Genomic DNA, 20184 nt, shown 5'->3' on the forward strand with positions numbered 1-20184 from the left:
TGCGTATACATTTTTTTAGTAAAAAAATAATGAAAGCCAAGATGACTGGATGTTAATAGCAGTCAATTCTGAGTTGTGAGAAAGTACATTTTTAAAATGTCTATTTTTAAAATTTCTAAAATTACAATACTATACAACCAACAATTCAAAACATGACACTTAAAATCTCACATCCTACAAATGAAGTGGGCACTACAGGGCTTGGTATTTTCACTCAGTACCTCCTATTATATACTACTACCTGTGAGACAGTTGGTGTTACGTCCATTTGACAACTGTGAAAACTGAAGCTCAGAGAGGCCATACACAACTGGAAAAAGAAGAGCTGAAATTGGCATAGAGATTTTTTGGCTCTAATTCCAGTGCTTTTTTTTTTTTTTTTTTTAATACCACCCTACATATAAGATGCATATAAAAAGAGGCTTTTCTATAAACATAAAGTAAGAAATATATTTAACTATTTGTTGCTTGTAGTAAATAAGTAGTAAGAAAAACAAATCTGTGTAAAATTTTAATATGATTTGATGCTATTAATATCTGTTCTTAAAGCAGTCATCATGAATTTATACCTTATGGTCATTCTACACCTACTCCTCTACCTCTATACCTAAACTAAGTGATGTATATAGTATTCACTCACTTCCTAGCCCTTTAACCACATACCACAGACTTCCTCTGTCCCTTAGTTATTGTAGTACTAAAGCCCTATCTCTGGGTTACACAGGGCTACTGGACTGAACCAAAGAATCAGTTCTAATCCGGTTTGGTTAGCCTGCCCCATATACACTGGGCAGTCCTGATGAAAATCAGAATTACACACTAGCTGTTTCCACAGTTTACATTTAAATACATTATTTCAACAGAACAAGATTAGGGTTTTCTGGGATTCTTTTTGTTTTTGTTTTTGCTTTATTTTGTTTTGTTTTTTAACTTGTAAGGATTTAGTAATTCAGTGGTGCTAAAGTGCAAATTGAGATGAAAAGGGAATGTATGCCTTTTATTGAGAACGATTGGATTAAAAAAAAAAAAAAGAACGACGATTGGAATGGAATAAGTGAAAGTTGGCAGAACATAAAAAGTCAGTGATTTCAAGGATGCCCTGGAGATTGTACATCTAAGCAGAGCAATGCAAATTAAAACAAATGATTTATTAAAAAGATCTGATGCTTTAATTTAAAACACTGACTGACTGAATTGTGGATTATAATGGTATCCTTTCCTCTTAGGGTTCCAAGGACTCTCTATTCCCTGCTTTTGAGAAAATGCAAAACACTCCCCTAGTCAAAGAGAGGGAGTCTTCCTCTGCTTCTTGGGCTAAGACAATAACTGAGTTAGATAGACAGGGCTGGAGTCACCTTGGGAGGGCACCACCCATGGAGTGTGAAGAAAGAAACCTCAATACCCAAGAAATTGCTTTACTTCACACATCCTTTCTGGCCAGGTATACTAATGTTCCTGAACCAAAGCTGACCCTGTTGTCCTCAGCCAAATACTTTTCTTCATTGAATATATTCATAGGTGTTTTTTTTTTTTTTTTTTTTTTAAACCACTGTAGAATTTAAAGCACAATTTAAGTTTCTGTGAGAGCCAGGTTTTAAGACTGAAAGTCAGAAGAGAGACGCTGGAGATCTAGTATTGCCACTAACTGACTGTGATTTTTGGGCAAGTCATTCTGGCTCTCCCAGCTTAAAAATTGCTGGTGTCTGTCGGCTATAGTTCCACTATAATTTGTTACCTAAGAAAGCTGCTTCAGTGAGATAAGACAGGAAAGCTTCATCCCACTCTCTCTCCAATCAAGTGTTTAAATTTTTAAGCAGAAAGTTATTAAAAAAAAAAAAGAAAAGAAAAGAAAACACAAGGAAAGAAAGTTATTTTTTAGGGGTGCCTGGGTGGCTCAGTCAGGGAAGCATCTGACTCTTGATCTCAGCTCAGGTCTTGATCCCAGGGTCATGAGTTCAAGCCCTGGGTTGGGCTCCCCATTGGGCTCCACACTGGGTGTGGAGCCTACTTAAAAAAGAGAGAGAGAGAGAGGAAAAGAAAGTTATTTTTTACATACAGTAGTTATTTCATATAAGTTAAATCTCTATTTCTCAAAGGGGAAAAAGATGATTCTTATAGGATAGCATTATTTCTAATATTATTAAAAAATCATTAAAAATTATTTAAAAAATAGTAATTGGATGTCTGGATCTTGATGTTAACTACCAACTAATACCAATCAAAGGTTGCCTTTACTACTGCTTCCTTTAGTTGGTATCTATGTTAACTGAGGCCTTCGTTATAGGTTTGGTTCTTGTACAGACCATTAAATTGTGTACAAAGATCTCTATTTCTAATTTGTTGCCTTGGGAAGATAGGTTGTTAATCATGGGAGGTACACTGACTGAATGTAAAGATGGCTTGGGATAGCCTACTGGGAAAAGCACCTATTCCACCTTATAATCATCGTGGTGCTGACATTCACATTCCAGACACATCAAAAGTTCAAGTTAATCTGTTAAGTAGAAATCATCAAATGAGGGTGGTCAGTAAATTGAAATAAATATATTTACTCTGAGATTTTTTTTTTTTTAAAGCCCTCATACTTCTGAAAGCATTTTGAGATATCTTTTAGAATGGAGAGTTGCCAGGTTAAAGAATGGCCCTTAGCTTCCAAGTTTCCTGTAGAAAGATCATTAATTCTATAAACATGTAAACAGTTGCTATTTTTTGGTGGATCTACGCCATCACCGCCAGATATGATATGGAGGTAGGAAGCTCTAACACTATACAATGCTCTTTTTTTCTGTGAAACTGTTCACCTTTCATTTCTTCTACTATGACTAAGTTGGATTTTAAACATTTATACAGACTTCTCATTGCTTTTCTTCCTTTTGGGAGTTTGTATTTTACAGAAGGTGTATGAAGATTTTATTCTAAAAAAATTGCATTTTATATGAGAAAAACCACATTTACATTGTATCTAGACTACTTTAACCAACTATATCTTTTACATCTCTTTCAATTTTTATTGATAACTTTTTCTTTCCAGGTCCCATAGTGATGCAGACCTCCGCTTCTATTTTTTTTTCCCTTACCAACAAGTATTCTACTTTAGGCTGCTTTTCAGTAAAAAAAAATAATACCTCCATATCACTTATCTTCACTCTTCCCATTAATCTGGATCTCCTTTCCCCATAAACTTGCAAATAAATTTATAACAAACCCTAATTTGGAATTTATTTCTGAAAAAAAAAATTCTAGTTGGTAAAGGTATTTAAGATTCTCTTTTCTAGGAGTCTTGAGAAATAAAGGTGATTCCTTTACTTTTATATACACAGAATATAGTTTTTATAGCATTTGAAAAATACATCTATTACTAGATTTTGGATAGTAAAAAAGTTTAGGAGAAATCTGACCAAAAGGACAGACTACACAAGCACTGCAAGGATCTTTAAATAGTATTATCTTCATCTAAGCACGGTTCTATGGCCTGACTAATGCCTATTGAGAAGCCTTTGTTTGGTTTTTTTTATATGAGGGTGGGGGAGGGTGTCTGGTGGAAGAAAAAAAAAGGAAGCTAGAACTGTAAAATAACTCTTCAGGGGATTTCCTGGAACTGTCTTTCGCACCTCACAAGATAACATCTCCACCTAGTGAGGTTTTAAGGATCTTACAGCAACTCCTAGAATTTTTTTAGTTGTTGGAACTTTTCAGATTAATGGGCCTAACAACACAACTTCAGCTAGTTTAAACCTTCAACATGTGCATTTAGAACTAATTACTGAGAACTGCCGATGGCATCGACATGAAAATATGAGTAATCTCTTTCTGGAGAAATGAAAGAGCGGTCACAGACATAGTCAATATGATAGAACTTGCCACCTTTGCTGTTCTTAGAGAATTAACATATTAAACACACACACACACACACACACACACACAGCCAAGTAGTTACATTCTATGTCTAGATTTTCTAGTTGTTTATCATTATTATTTATATAGGCATATAGCCTACATACATGAGATTGGTCCTATCCCTGGGCTGAAGGGCAGATGGTTTAGGAAGGGATTTGTTAAGCTTCTACCCAACATGCTCTGGGCACTCTGGGCATTATGCCACTTGTTTCTGGACACATTTTGAGACAGTATAGCACAGTGGTTATGTCTGCAGGGTTCAGAGCAGAAATAAACTTACTTGCTGGATGACCTTGAACAGACTACTTCAGCTGTCTGGGTGCCTCCACCTGGAATATGCAGCTACGTGGGGCCAAAGTACCTTTGCCAGTCTTACCGTGAGAGCTAAATGCACCCACACGTGAAAATACCTTGCAGTTGTTTCTGGCACATAACAAGGGCTCAGCATTTGTTGATATTATCTATCATTTATCTTCCCATTCCCCGTTTTAGACTGGGGCTCAGAGAAGTTGTGTCACAACCACAAAACGGTACCAGGGATTGGAGTCCAGGTCGGCCAGACACCAAAGGCCTTGCTCAATCCTACTATGAGGGGAGAGGGTAAAAAGTACACAGACGCGGCTTGTTCACAAATTTTTTGTTGTTGTTCACAGATTTTAAGACACTTGTTAGTGCCTTGAACACACGCAGGCAACAAACTGAATTCACCGGCCACTGTGGAAGACGGCCCTTCGAGGTTGTATAACCCGGTGGATTATTCCGGGCTTCAGGTTCCTCATTTGTTGGAGCAGAAGCTACGTGATGGACGGGGCTTTGCAGTCCTATTAGTCTAGGAGTCTGATTGGGCATTATTTTTATTTTCTTCGCCGTTTAAACTCACGCTCTATCTTCAAAGGGAGCAAAATTCAAGGCGTGTGTGCAGAGCCCGTGAAAGCTGGTTTCAGGCCAGAAGAGCAGTCGGAGCCTCAGCCGCAGGCCGCGGCGTCCCCCGGGGCTAGGTGGGCCCGGCCGCCCCGGCCCCTCCGCCCCCGCCCAGCGGCCTCGCCCCGGCCCTCAGCCCTCGGCCCACCCAACCGCGTGTCCGCTCCTGTCTGTGAAGCCGCCTGCCCCCTTAAACCTCCGCACCCTCCACCCTCAAGCCCTCGTTAAAAAAGGGCCTAAACCAGGAGGTTAAGATTCGAAAACTCCCACCAGCCGAGAAGAACCAGTACAGTGTATCCGTATCTTCCCCGAAGTAAGAAGCACGTCAAAAGCAAAGCCTTTTGTTTTTCTGCACCCAAACCAAACACGCAGGGCAGTCTCGCGGCACCGCTACGTTACGCCCACCCCCAGCCCCAATTGGCTAAAGGGCCTGTCACTCCAGGCGCTTTCACGCCCCCCCTCCGAGAGCCTCTTTCTGATTCAAACCTTAGTCCCGCCCACTCTCCCCGCTCTGACCCCGCCCCCCCGGGGAGGAGCTGGCCGCTGATTGGCCGGGGCTCCGCTCCTCGTGGGGCCGCCTCGGGCCGCTGCGCGCGGCGGCTGCCGGGAGGCCGGCCTAGGCGTGAGGACGACGCGAGCTCCTCCCCGCGGGCTCCCCTCCTCCGCGGCGGCGGCCCCCCCTCACCCTCCCCCCACCCCCGCTCCGACCGACTGGTCCCCGAATCGGTGGCGGCGGTTTGTGGTCGTTGGTCCCAGAGATTTAGGACCAACATTTGAAGACCCGAAGGGGTGAGGAGGGGATGGGGGCAGCGGGGGCACTGCCGGGGGCCGCCGGTCACCGCCGGGAAGGGCTGGAGCGCCTGCCCCCGGCCGCAGGGCCCCGCGGGGGGCGGCGGTGTCGCGGCCCCGAGGGCGAGGGCGGCCTCGGCCCGACGGCCGCCGCCGCAGCCTGGGCGCCGCGTGCTCGCGGCCCTGGGCTCCTCCCGCCGCCCCGCCCCGCCCTGCCCCCGCGCTGCCCCATTTCCGCTCTGCCCGCCGCCTTCCGGCCGCTTCCCGCCCGCTGCCTCCCGGTTCCCCCAACGCCGCCCGTGGAGCGCGCGCCCGGGGCGTCCGGCCGTTGTCGCGCCGCGCGTCCCCTCCGGCGGCCGTGGACGACGTCGGGGCGTCCGACTGCTGGGTGAGGTTTGGCGACCGCGCCTTGTCCCTGGGTGCCGGCGGCGGGCGAGCCTCGAGCTGGCCTCCGCGCCCGCGTCCGCCTGCCTGTTGGCTCCCCGGGCGAGTGGGGCCCGGCGCCGGGCGGGGCCGCGGGGCCGCGACCGGGGGCGGCGTGGGGCCGCGGCATCGCTGCGCGCCGAGGCCTTGCTCGTTGTGACCACACTCGGTGAAGTCTGACCCCCGAGGCCGGAGACCCGGGACTCCGTCGTGGTGGCATCGGTGGGAGCCTGGGGTCCCCGGGAAGCCAGGACCCGTTGTTCGGGGCACCGGGTTCCTCCTCTGTGGAGTTAGTGTGGTTTGAGCTCCCGCTCTGCCTTCTTGGCCGACGGCTCGCAGCCTTCACGATCCGCGACGATGCCGAGCCGAGCCGCGCCGAGCCAGCGTGGACCGGGCAGTGTCGGGAGGAGCCCGCAGGCTCGGCGCCTCTGCGGAGCGGGCCGCCCGGTGTCCGGGAGCAGGACGTGCCGCGCACCAGGGCCCGTGCCCTCTGGAGGGCCCCGTCCACGTGTCGGTAGACTTCTGCTTATTGGGAAGGAAGGAAGGAAATAATAGGATGTTTTCGGGAACCACTGCGGTGTATAGTTGAGCGGTTGCACCAGCTTCCCCTCGGAGACGTTCAGAGCCAAAGCCCCTCGGCTGTAATGATTTTTCTGCTTTCCAGGGTACACGTGGAAAAGTCTCTTTTTAAAAAACTTGTGCTTGTTTGCGCCCAGAGGCCATCCCAGACCTGGAGATGGTGGTTGGCGCGGCACCTGCTCAGGGCTGGCGGCGCCCCGGTTTCTGTTTAAGGCACGGCCTTAACCGCGAATGGTCACTTTATTATTATGTTTTAAGATTTTTTTTTTTAAAAAAAAAAATTCATTTATGTAAGACAAGAGATAGAGAGGCAGAGACCCAGGCAGAGGGAGAAGCAGGCTCCACGCGGGGAGCCCGATGCGGGACTCGATCCCGGGACTCCAGGATCACGCCCTGGGCCGAAGGCGGCGCTAACCGCTGAGCCACCTGGGATCCCCGAGTGTTCTCTTTAGAGGGCGGAGTGTTGGACTTGAACGGTATGGCCAACGATCCTAGTACATGTCAACATCTGAAATGTAGGCTTGTGTGTTGCTGGGTGCAGAAGGACTTAGCAATTCTTAATAGGAATATGCCGAATTTATGGACTGAAATAAAGCGCCATAGTTTCGATGTTGTCATTTTGGTTAGGAAGGCAGACAGGGCGTTTGCAAACACAAATCGAATGGTTGCCGTAGAATCTGACCAGACCTGGATATGAATGCTGAGTTGTGTCTTCATTTTACTATCCGGTCCTTGGTAAAACAAAAATGAGGGAAGAAAATACAATCTCTGTTGAAATTGTAACACTTTGGATGAAAGCTTATAGAAGACCTAATGTGAGGAAAGCAGTGTATTGTGTCAGAGCGTTCAAGAATTTTGGTTGTGGGTATCTTTATCCTAGATTCAGAGAATTTTGTGTTCGACACAGGATTTAAAGACTTTATTGTTAATTATATAATAAAAAACAATACTGCCCTCCACAGTATTGCTAAAAGTCGTGAAACACCCAGTACCAACACTTTTCATATATTATTATATTTGACTTCTAGGAATAAAAACGTGTCTGCATTTTTTTAATAAAAATCATTTAAAGTGGAATTGAACTGTTCCATCTATACCTTTTTATTTTGAAATAATGTTAGGCTTCCATATCTCTACACTTTTAGTAATCCTTCTCATTTTCCAACCGTGTGGGAAATAGTGCAGTCTGTCACTAAAATGAGTTGCCGCCGAAACGTCTCCATTGATTTGGCAACCATGGTCTCAGTGTATCATACTCCATAACAATTGGATCAACAGATCAGGAATATAATCCCATGTAATTTAAGGAATGCCATATAGATCTAATGTGCTTTCTATTAAAACATTTTGATATCTTTAAATGTTTTAATTATTGCATTCACTTTAAAAAATTATAGTGAAATTTAAAATGTTCATCTTCATAAATTTTAACAGTAATTCATAAGATGAAGTTTCAGTTTAGGTTTCAACACAGCTGACAAATTCCTTAAAGTGATTAATTTTCACGTATATTTTGCTAAAATTGTACTAGTAATTTTTTATTACTATATTTTCTATTTTAAAAGGAAGTATGAATTTGAAAGTTTATATTTTGTCAGCTTATTAAAGTACTTAAAATTAGTGAAGATATAGTTAGCATTTAAAGCTAAAGTCCTTTAAAAAAAAAAAAAGTCTTGATTCAAATTGTTCCGTGGATATCTATCCTGTGATTGGCTGTGCCATCTTGGCCTTCTACTTCATAGCTTAGAGGACTTTTTTCTTTAATGTTTCTTCAGTTTTACTTTTGAAACTGAGCTGGAAAGGAATCTTTGAAAGTCCAAAGTTTAGGAAAAAAGATCTATCTTGAAAACTAGAGTTTATATGTGATATAGCAACTCTTAATCTGCCGTCCTGTCCCCACTTTGGTTTGTTTGTTTGTTCATGTCGTTCTCTTGCTCTGGGTCCTCCTTCCCTTACTCAGATTCCTTGGATCAGCAAGAACTAATTGAGCCTACAAGTTTCAGTTGGCATGTCAGTTTTGTCATATAAGACTGCTATGCTTTCTTGGAATTTTGGTAATTCTCAGATTGATTCTGGAATATTTTAGAATAAAAATAACTGTATACCTGTTTTAGATTTGATTTTTAATTCTCTGGTTGAGGTTCTTGAATTCTGGCTTTTTTAGAAATGTATTTTGCTAGATATACTATTAAGGTTAGATATTTTTAGATTTTTGAATTAGATATGTGTATATGTTACTTTTGTTGAGGCTCTAAGATAAAACACCTTTCTAAAGAGAGAGTGAGACAAAAAACATAGGGTGAGATTGGTGACTCTCCTGTGTGTCTTATACTTTTGTAATTTTAAGTTTTTAAAATATTTTGATTGAGATTTCTTTAAGTGTAGTAAGTCTAGCATATGTTTCTAGTCATTGTCTATTAAAGAGAGTCTTAATGTGGGGACTAACCAACTTCATCTTGACACGGTGGATAATATGTTAATATCTTTAAAAATACAACTTTAGAGACATGAATTGGCCCAAAATAGATGTCTATAAGTAATTGCAGGGGTGGGTTGGATTGCACAAATCAGCCATTCAGAGTAAGCTATCAGTTACAGAAAAACAAAAAACTCCTGTGTATTAATTAAATTCTACATTTCAGGTAAAATAGAAGCAGAAGGTATATTTATCAATTGTTTTTATGGCAGTAAATAGTGTACGTAAGGTGGCATATTAAACTAGTAGCGTGTTTAAAAAATATAAATCTCACACTTTCCTAGTCTCCACACTGTATCAACATGATGTTTTTAGTGTAATGGGCCGGTAATGTGTCCTCTGGGATGTTTAGACTCTTAAGGTCCCTCTGGACTAAATTATGGGAGAGGGCCAGAGTTTATAAATGTCTGATGGTTTGAGGCACAGGTTTGTCAGTTACTAGCGTTGTGACCTTAAGCAGGTCTCTACTTTATTTGCTGTTGGTTTTCTAAATGTAAAATTGGAAGTGGTCCAAGGTCCACTTGCAATTCTAATATTCTCTTAGTAGAAAATCTTCAATGATGGTATAGTATCAAAACCTGGTAAAAACAATCTTAAACGGAGAAAGGTAGCTTTATTATTATTTTTTTAAGTTTCTTTAGAATATCACACGTACTTGTTCTTCATATGTAAATGCATTTCTAAAATGAATTATCAGGACCCATAATGGGTGGATAATTTGTCTCATTACAAGGATGACAGAATGTTAACTATTTAAAAAGACAATGTAGAATTAGTACTATTCACTGGTCCAACTAGGGCAATTTAAAAATATTTTCTAATTATATTTGGAAAAATTGCTCTCAATTAAGCATGAAAATAAGAAAGTTATGTCTTGGGGGCACCTGGGTGGGTCAGTGGGTTAAGTGTCTTGACTCTGGATTGCAGGCAGCTCAGGTCATATCTTGGGGTTGTGAGATCGAGTGCATCAGGTGCGGGGCTGGGTATGGAGCCTACTTAGGATTCTCTCTCTCCCTCTGCCCTCCTGTATCTGTTTCCTTCTCTTAAAAAAAGCTACGCCTTGGAAAAGGAGGTTAAGTTAGGACATTTCATAGATGGGACACAAGTGGGTAAAAGATTAGAGGGAAGGTTAGGAAGAGCTTGTTGGTTGAATCTAATAGGATGAAATTCAGTATGACTTTAAAATCCAGTTACTTCGACATAGGCTAAAGAAGATTTGGGTATTTTGTTGACAGTATGTTTGATTTGAACCATCAATGTCATGCAGCTATGTAGAACATTGGTATCTCTCTCTGTAATTTTGGCCACCATGCTTTTAAGGGACAAAAAGACGGGATAGTGAGGGAACATGAAACTATCATATAAAGTACAATTAATGTTTGAGAGACAGGAGTTAAGGCTGCAAGGTTTTTTGTAACTAAAACTTTTCACGGCCTTAAATAGGCTGATGTTCATTGTGATACTCTTAAGGGAGAGGTCTAGTGATTCTCAGATGTATTTGGTTATTTTTGAGGTCTATTAATAGCTCCTGGAATAATATGTTAAGGGACATCATTTTAGGAAAAGTTGGGTTTAAGGAACTGGTAATGTTTGGCTTGAAGAAGAGGAGAATCACTTTTCAAATGCAATTCTATGAAAGAGGTGTATGTTCACTTTGGCTAGAAGGATAATAGGAGGATCTCTATGTACAAGTTACAAGGGAAGAAATTATAATCCAGTATAAGGAAGAACTTTCTTAAAGAGTTAACCAAAGTCAGAGAATAGTGATTTTCTTGTAAGAATTCAAGAATAAAATAGGTGACTGCTTTGCACACCAATATTGTAAAGGAGATGCAAACATCAGGTGGTATTGAATAAGATGAATTTTAAGGTCTCTAATAAATCTGAAATTATTTTATTAGAGTTTTTCCAAAAGTTTTTTTAATTAACTTTTTTCCTTCTAAGTTTAATACGTTTTTTTTTTTGTTTTCGTTTTTGTTTTGTTTTTTTAAAATCATGCTGTAGTTTTTCAAAGGAGGCATGCGTAATTTAATAATTTTTATAATTATGTTAAAAAAACTATTGATGTGAAAAAAATCTGGATTCGGGTCCTGGTTTTGTAATTTATATGATTTTAGGCAAATCACATCACTTTTTGGAGATCTCAGATTATTAAATATCTAAAATGAAGGTAATCTAAAGTGGGCTCTTAGGAGCCCAATATCTAGGCAGACAGGTCTCTGATTGGAGTATCTACTCCACCAATTTGCTAGTACTGTAACTTTATCTTAGTCTCAGTTTATTTTTGAAATGGAATAAGATCATATGTACCTCACAGGAGTATTTTAAGTACTAAATGAAATCATGTATAAACAGTGACTGTCATTGTGCAAGGTATACAAGGTGCTAAACGAAAGAATGCAGAAATAAGCATTAAATGGAATTTCACAGAGTTGCAAAGTAAAGGTAAAAACTGTAAAGTAATTCGTCAAAGATCTCTTGACTAAGCCCAGAACTCAGGTCTTCTCTCACCCAAGTCCATTATTTCTAGTTAAATCACGGTGGTCCTCTTTTTCTGCCTCGTTTCCTGAAGAATAATCGCATAGCAGGGAGTGTACGTGGTGGTAGAGTTTTGGAAATAAAAGACTAGACCCTTCTTAATATCTGGCAGAATTTAGGAGAGAAGGAGGTGGAAGGGATTGACAGAGCAGCCCTCTGAGATGGTCTGTGACAGTAGCACACACAGAGGAATCCCCAATTTAGCAGAGATGGGAGGGTCAGGGGGTGGTTTCCCTGGAGGATGTTAGGAGTGGGAAAGGCAAAGAGAGTGAGAAAGGACTGGGAACAAGCTACACAAAGGCTGATATGTGGGAACTTGGCACATTTGACAAATTGCAAATACGTAAGTACTGTTGTTGCCATATAGTAAGAAATGAAGTTGGAGAGACAGGCTGGGCCAGATTATGAAGGGACCTTTAGGACATTTTATTTTATTTTATTTTATTTATTTATTTTATTTATTTATTTATTTATAAATATTTATTTATTTCAGTCTGTGAGAGAGAGAGAGCACAGTGGGGAGGAGCAGAGGGAGAGAGAGAGAGACCCAAGCAGACTCCTCACTGTGGGCAGAGTCTGACTGGGCACTTGATCTCAAGACCCTGAGATCAGACCTGAGCTGAAACCAAAAGTCAGGTGCTTAATCCACTGTGCCACTCAGGTGCCCCTATGGCTTTTTAAGGAGTTTAGACTTTATATTTAAGGAACAGTGGGAAACCCCTGAAAGGGCTTCTTGATTTTAATACAAGTAGAAGATATTCTTGACAGTCACAGAAAAGTGAGAAGTTAAGGTACTTTGATTCCTCATTCCTACTTAACAGTGATAATGATTGTTAAAGTTTCTTATAAAATTTTTCTAAAATTTTTGTATGCTTATATAGACATGTGAATATATATATTAATATATTTAAACAAAACATTCAGCTGGTAAACCAGTAAACGTACTGCTCTCCAACATGCTTTTTCTCATCTATTTCTTGAGTATTTTTCCGTATTAGCTCATGCAAATCTGACATTCTCTAACAGTTGCATAATACTTCATCATGTAGTTATACCGTAATTTTTGAGTAAGTACTCTATTTGTAGACAAGTAGATATTTTCTAGATTTTTGTCTTCTTTTTTCTAAGATTTTATTTATTGAGAGAGAGCAAGAGTGAGAAAGAGAAAGAGCATGCAGAAGGAGAGGGAGAAGCAGATGGTGAGCAAAGAGCCGGATGGGATGGATCCTAGGACAGGACCTGAGCAGAAGGCAGACACTTAAGGAACTGAGCCACCCAGGTGTCCCCCCCCCCCACACCCGGATTTTTGCTTTTACATACATTGTTTCAGTCCACATTCTTGTGCATTTATTTTTGGGTACTTGTGCAACTATATCTAGCTTAATTTTTTAGTAATTGAATTGCTAAATAAGTTTATAAACATCTTAGATTTTGATAAATATTGCCAAATTTCCCTCTAAAAAGATAATTCCAGTTTAATACGTCCCTGTTAACAGTATATGAAGTCCTGGTAAGGATTTTTCTGAATTTTCTGCTAGACTCTTCATCCAACAAATAATTATTGAGTACCTACCATGTACCAAACACTGTAGTGGATAATAGGGAAAGTATTCAAGGAAAATGGGATCTCTGCCCTTAAGCAGCCCAGAATTAAAACCATAGAAAATCTGTCGGTGTTTTATTTGGTCTGTTGTATAATATTTGTTACTATTTTTACATATGAATTAATTTTCAGTTTTTTGTTTGGTTTATTTTAGTTTTCTTGACTACCCACTACTCTACTTTCAAGGAATAGAGATATTGCTCTCGAAAATGCAGGCTTAACACATAGAAGTCACCTAATTGGATGATGGTATACTATATCCTGGATTATAAATTCTTTTAAGCCATCATCTGTGCTTTAAGTCCATACCAGATTTTCTAAGGAATGGCCAAAACCACATGGTCCAGCAGTGTACTCTTTGCTTGAATCTCTATAGCATGTTTAGCTAATGTTTGAATACTTCTACTTGACAGGAAGTTACCTTCTGTGGCAGTCCTTTCTGAGTACAGTTCTGAGTAGAAAGATATATAAAGGCATACTCTATCCCTTGCACAAAATGACTGTAGTTCTACTCCTCAAGGTGATCAGTATGACTAAAGTCCAGTAAAGTGACTCAGACATAGAAAACAGTTAATAAATGTGTAGAGAATTGAACTGAATTGTGAGAATTTGACTCGCTATTAAGTTTTGAATTGGAATTTAGAACTAATGTATATATACACAGGACTAAATTTGAACATGATTTTCTACTGTATTACTCTCTAGTCATGCCATCTTAATGCCTTTGAGTATCTGCACATGTAAATAAGATGATGTTTATGTAGCTTTGCAATATTCTACTTAATTTTTGTATTAAAATATACAGTGTTATGTTAGTTTCACGTGTACAATATAGTGATTCAACAATTCTCTATGTTTTCAGTAGAGAGTATAAGTATACTCTTAATTTCCTTTCATCTGTTTAACCTACCACCCTACCCACCTCCCTTCTGGCAGCCACCATTTTGTTCTCTGTATTTAAGACTGTTTTGGCATCTCTGTTTTGTCTCTTGTTTTTTGTCCATTTGGCTTTGTTTCTTAAATTCTACATGTGAGTGCAATCATACGGTATTTGTCTTTCTCTGATTGACTTATTTTGCTTAGCATAATGCCCTTATAGGTTCATCCATGTTGTCACAAATGGCACAGTTTCTTTTTTATGGCTGACTAGTATTCCACTGTTTGGATTATGTCACATCTTTATCCATCTGTTTATCAGTGGATACTTAAGGTTACTTCCATAGCTTGGTTATTGTAAATAATGCTGCAATGAACATAGGAGCACATATATCTTTTTATTTATTTATTTATTTATTTATTTATTTATTTATTTATTTATTTATTTATTTTATTTTTTATTTATGATAGTCACACACACACACACAGAGAGAGGCAGAGACACAGGCAGAGGGAGAAGCAGGCTCCATGCACTGGGAGCCTGAGGTGGGATTCGATCCCAGGTCTCCAGGATCGCGCCCTGGGCCAAAGGCAGGCGCCAAACCGCTGCGCCACCCAGGGATCCCACATATATCTTTTTAAATTAGCATTCTCCTATTCTTTGGGTAAATACCCAGTAGTGGAATTACTGGATCATCTGGTAATTCTATTTTTAATTTTTTGAGAAACCTCCGTACTGTTTTTCATGGCAGCTGCACCAATTTGCTTTCCTACCAGTTTTGCAGGTTTAGTAGGGAAATGTAGTTCTTTGGTTCTCAAATTTTAAAAATTGAGATTTCACATTAGAATCAGATTTACAGCTTCCTTCCTGAAAAGTTGGAAAATTTGGCGGCATAACTGTGTAAACTAGATTTGATCATGCTAATAGTTTGCTAGAATTGAGTAGTCACTGCCCTTTCAAGATGGTGCTTAGCACTTCTTAGAGTCTTGTCCTTGGCCTTTCTGCTCATTTAACATTTCTTCCCAGGGCCTTGTAGGCATTTGAGTTAGTCATTCAGTGGATACAAAAACTTATGTCCAAAACTGAACTTTGATTTTACCCCTAAAATCTGTTCTTTCTCATCATTTGGCTTCTCATTGCTTGGACCAGTACTTTGGTCTTATCCTTGACTTCTCTATTCATTTCATGATCCGTATCTAGTGTATTGGTGAATTCTGTTGGCTATATTTTCAAAATATATCTCATATCAGAAACTACTTCTTTTTATCTTTTTCCTTTCACCAGCCTCTCTCTCATCCATGCTACCATCCTCTCTCACCGGAGTTTTAGTCCTAGTTTACTCATTGGTCTCCCTGCTTCCTCCTTTGTTCTTTTTGTTGTTGTTGTTGTTGAAGATTTGATTTTTAAGTAAACTCTACACCTAATATGGGGCTTGAACACACTTGAACCCTGAGATCAAGAGTCAAATGCTCTACTCGCTGAGCCAGTCAGGCACCCCACTTCTTTTTGACTTTAAAAAGGCAAGATCATATTCTGTGTTTAGGAATCTATGGTGGCTCCTCATTTAAACTCAGAATAAAAGCTAGGGGCACCTGGGTGGCTCAGTGGTTGAGCATCTGCCTTTGGCCAGTGATTGAGCATCTGCCTTTGGCTCAGGTTGTGACCCCGGGGTTCTTGGATCGAGTTCTGCATCAGGCTCCCTGCAGGGAACCTGCTTCTCCCTTTGCCCATGTCTCTGCCTCTCTCTCTCATGAATAAATAAGTAAATTAAAAAAAAAAAAAGCTAAAGTCCTTCATTACCTGAATTTTGGTCTGTATCTGTGTCTGTGACTTAAGGTCTGTGTCATGTGACAGCTTGTTACCTCTCTGATCTCATCTCCTACTATTCCTTTTTTTTTTTTTAGATTTTATTTATTTATTCATGAGAGACACAGGCAGAGGGAGAAGCAGGCTCCACGCAGGGAGCCCGACGCGGGACTGGATCCCAGGTCTCCAGGATCACATCCTGGGCTGAAGACGGTGCTAAACTGCTGAGCCATCTGGGCTGGCCATCTCCTACTATTCTTATTCCGAAATACCCATCCCCCCCCCCCCCCCCCCCCCCCCCCCGCCGGCTTTACCATACCAGTCACTTTGCTGTACCTTTTGTGTGCCATGCACACTTCTACCTTGTACCTTTGTCTTCATTTTTCTATTTGTGCGGAAGGCTCTTCCCAAATAACTAGATGGATACATTTCTTAATTCTTTGCTCAAATGTTTTCTCATTGAGGTCAGTACTAGTTATCCTATTTAAAATTGTACCCTGTCTTCTGTCGATCCCTTCTATATACCCTATACTCCCTCCTACACACAATTACCTTTTTTTTTTTTTTTTTTTTTTTCCGAGCCTGATGTGGGACTTGATCCCAGGTCTCCAGGATCACACCCTGGGCTGAAGGCAGCACTAAACCGCTGGGCCACCGGGGCTGCCCACACAATTACCTTTTAACATATATTACTTCCTTATTACTTTTATTAGCATTTGTTTTCTGCCACTGGCGAACAAGCTATTCCAGGGAGGAATTTTGGTCTTTTACTGATGTAGCCCAGACATAAGGAATAGTACTCACATACAGTTGGTGCTCAACAAACATTTGTTGAACAAGTGAATGAATCTGAGTTTGCAATCCCTGGTTTGCAGTTTGTGCTTTTCTTATTATTTTACTAATTTATTGGACAAAATTTTATTAGAAGTTAGTTTTATTTATTGTGTATTAATTAGATAGTAAATACATTTGCATTGTTATATGCAAAATACTGTTTTTTAAGTCCTTTATGCTTAATCCTGGCAGCAACCCTGTGAGGTAGAAACTATTATTATCCATTTCTTAGGGACAAGTAAACTGAAGCCAAACTTGCCCAAAGTCAGAGCTATTAAGGGGGAGAACAGGACTTGCATAAAAGCAATTATTTGGATACTTGAATTGGCTCTTAATTGTGACACCATGCTGTTCTTCTTTATTTTAAATTAGCCTTAAATGTGTGTGTTGCAGATCATTTTTCCCTGTTTATAATTTTCAGTCTTGATTTTGTTTTTTTTTTGCCTTCCAAAATAATAGTTAATATTTAGTGAAAATAATATAGCAATATTTTCCTTCGAGGCTTTTTTATTTTTTTAGAATGGCCTACTTGATTTTAAGATTAAAATGTAAATGTGCTAATTTTTTCTCTTTAGTTTTGATTTGTAGTCAAAGCTTAAGATGATATACTTATTTTATTTTATTTTTTTAAAGATTTTATTTATTTATTCATTAGAGACATAGAGAGAGAGAGAGGCAGAGATACAGACAGAGGGAGAAGCAAGCTCCGTGCAGGGAGCCTGACGTGGGACTGGATCTCAGGTCTCCAGGATCAAGCCCTGAGCTGAAGGCGGCGGTAAACCACTGAGCCACCCGGGCTGCCTGATATACATATTTTATATCACCTTGATAGCATCATGGAGATTTTGTTCAAAGGGCACAAGACTAAAATCTGGAAACTAGTACTAATTCTGGTAATATTTGAGAACAGGCTATGAAGATTGATTTCACGATATATTCAGTGGTAAAATATGCAGATCTTTGTGAATGATTAGCTGTGAATCAAAGGAATACTCTGGGTTAACTCATGAGTTTCTGGTTGTGAAAGTTTGGAGGGGAGGGAGTATGTTTGTTGTGCCCTTGTTGAATGCATGAATTGATGACAGGAAACATAAACAGGTTTGGAAGATAAAATGATATTCCAGTTTTGGGTATGTTGAATTCAGTATGCCTATAGATTATCTTAATTCTCTCTCTTTTTTTTTTTTTTTTTTTTTTTTTTTTGAGAGAGCACTAGCAGGGGTGGAGGGATGGGCAGAGGAATTAGGAGAGAATCCCAAGCAGTCTCCTTGCTGAATGCAGGGCCCAATGCAGGGTTAGATCTCAGGACCCTGAGGTCATGACCTGAGCTGAAATCAAGAATCAGACCCTTAACCGACTGAGCCACCAGGTTTGCATAGCTAGAAAGTGGCAGAGCTAAGTCAGACTGAGGTGCTCTGGCTGAATATTTCATACTTTTTAAAATGGTGTGCTACAGTGACTTGGTTTCCATTTAGGAAAGTTCTATTGAAAGCCAAAATGGTTTTCCCAGTACATTTCCTATACTATGGATTTTGATTTTTGTTATTTGTTCATGATAAAACCAAATAAGGGAGATATAAAATTAAGAAATGGAATAAATCACAGTATTAATCTGTAGGATCAATGTGATTTTTCTGATGACTTACAGATATGGTAATTAAGTTCATTTAAAAAAATTAAAAACATTTTTATATACAGTGGTCAACACAGATCTCACGTTCTCCCTAGCTCCTGCTTACCCATTGATGTAATTTTTAAAAATATTTATTTTTGAGAGAATGAGAGAGCTTGAACAGGAGGGGCAGAGGGAGAGGGTGAGAGAATCTCAAGCAGACTTTGTTCTGAGCATGGAGCCTGACACGGACTTAATCTCACAACCCTGAGGTTATGACCAGAGCTGAAATCAAGAGTCAGATGCTTAACCTACTAAGCCACCCATGAACCCCTTAGGTAATTTTCTTAAGCTGCTGCTAGTTGAAAATCACAGTAGTTCCTGTTTCTGCTCAGAGAATGTGATCCCTGCTTTCTCTAGTAGCTGCTTTTAGGAACAGGGGCTGGTTTGAAGTTCTCTTTACTTACTCCAACTCCGAGCATCTGTTCAATTTCTGATAACTAGTGGAGCTCTTAAAGATTGTTGACAACGTGAGCTATACTGGCATTAGGCTACATTTATCCGAAAAATGTAAGGCACAGTAAAATCCAATTGGCCTATATGATAAAAAACTTAAATTTTGGCTGTATCGATCAGCAGTGGTCATATTCATTAATGGCAGTATATTTATTTTGTTACTTCTTTTGCTTTTTTTCTTTGCTAATTCCTTTTCACTTATTCTTTTTTTCTTTTTCTTTTTTTTTTTTGTTCTTTTCTCTTTTTTACTTTTGCCTCCCTTTCTTGTAGCTTAGACTTTCTAAAGGTACTGCTTGATTGATCAGTGACATTAAATGAAATTTCTAGCTTCCATTTGTGGAGAACCTAGTGGGCAGGACTGTAGTGATCACCAAATGTAGCATCCACAAATGTTTTTGGTTCCTTGCAACCCAAAGAAATCCTTCACAGAGCTCTGTGGCTTCATGTCATAAACATTATTTTTGAATATTGTTTTAGGAACTGCAACCATGAATGAAGAAAACATAGATGGAACAAATGGATGCAGTAAAGTCAGAACCGGTATTCAGAATGAAGCAGCATTACTTGCTTTGATGGAAAAGACTGGTTACAACATGGTTCAAGAGAATGGGCAAAGAAAATTTGGTGGTCCTCCTCCAGGTGTGGATTTATTTATGTTCAAAAAAGTTGAATCTTTAATGTACATTAGGTATACATATCCATAAGTATGCCGAACAATAGTTCTTTCCTCATAACTGCTTTAAGATCTTAGCAATCGTTTTTACTGTTGTGAGACCTTAGCAATCGTTTTTACTGTTGTGAGAGAAAAGAGGTAGATTGTGTATATTATGCATGTTTGATTCTTTTATTTTTTTTTTCATCTCTGCTCTTGATTTAAGAAATAGTTGAGAAGGAAGTTGGGTTTGCAGGTTTTTTCCCCCAAATTTTTACTAAATTCTAGTTGGTTAACATATAGTGTAATATTGGTTTCAGGATTAGAATTCAGCGATTCATCACTTACATATAATACCCAGTGCTCAATGCAGCAAGGGCCCTCCTTAATACCTACCACCAGGTAATGACCCCTGTACTCCCTGGCTCTAGCAACCCTCAGTTTGTTCTCTGTAGTTAAGAGTTTCTTATGGTTTGCTTCCCTCTCTTTTTTCCCCCTTCCTCTATATTCCTCTGTTTTGTTTCTTAAATTCCACATATGAATGAAATCATATGGTATTTGTATTTTTCTGACTGATTTATTTCACTTAGCATCATAGTATACCCTCGCTCCATCCATGTTATTGCAAATGGCAAAATTTCATTCTTTTTGATGACTGAGT

At 39.9% G+C, this 20184-nt stretch overlaps 1 protein-coding gene across 6 annotated transcripts in view; it reads left to right on the forward strand.

The window, feature by feature from the left end:
* The first annotated feature begins 5453 nt into the window (after positions 1-5453).
* Positions 5454-20184, forward strand: part of RBM46 (RNA binding motif protein 46) — a 50895-nt gene continuing 36164 nt past the window's right edge. For 5 of the 6 annotated variants that reach the window (XM_038559079.1, XM_038559082.1, XM_038559081.1 and 2 more), the window contains exons 1-2: positions 5454-5607; positions 19349-19510. In XM_038559079.1, coding sequence (XP_038415007.1) covers positions 19360-19510 — 151 coding nt within the window. In that variant the 5' untranslated portion in view covers positions 5454-5607; positions 19349-19359. Of the gene's footprint in view, positions 5608-5899; positions 5996-19348; positions 19511-20184 lie in introns of those variants that run through there. The other variant, XM_038559080.1, reaches the window with a different exon arrangement.

This window comes from Canis lupus, chromosome 15 (genome assembly GCF_011100685.1).
Source record: "Canis lupus familiaris isolate Mischka breed German Shepherd chromosome 15, alternate assembly UU_Cfam_GSD_1.0, whole genome shotgun sequence".
Classification (NCBI taxonomy): Eukaryota; Metazoa; Chordata; class Mammalia; order Carnivora; family Canidae; genus Canis; species Canis lupus.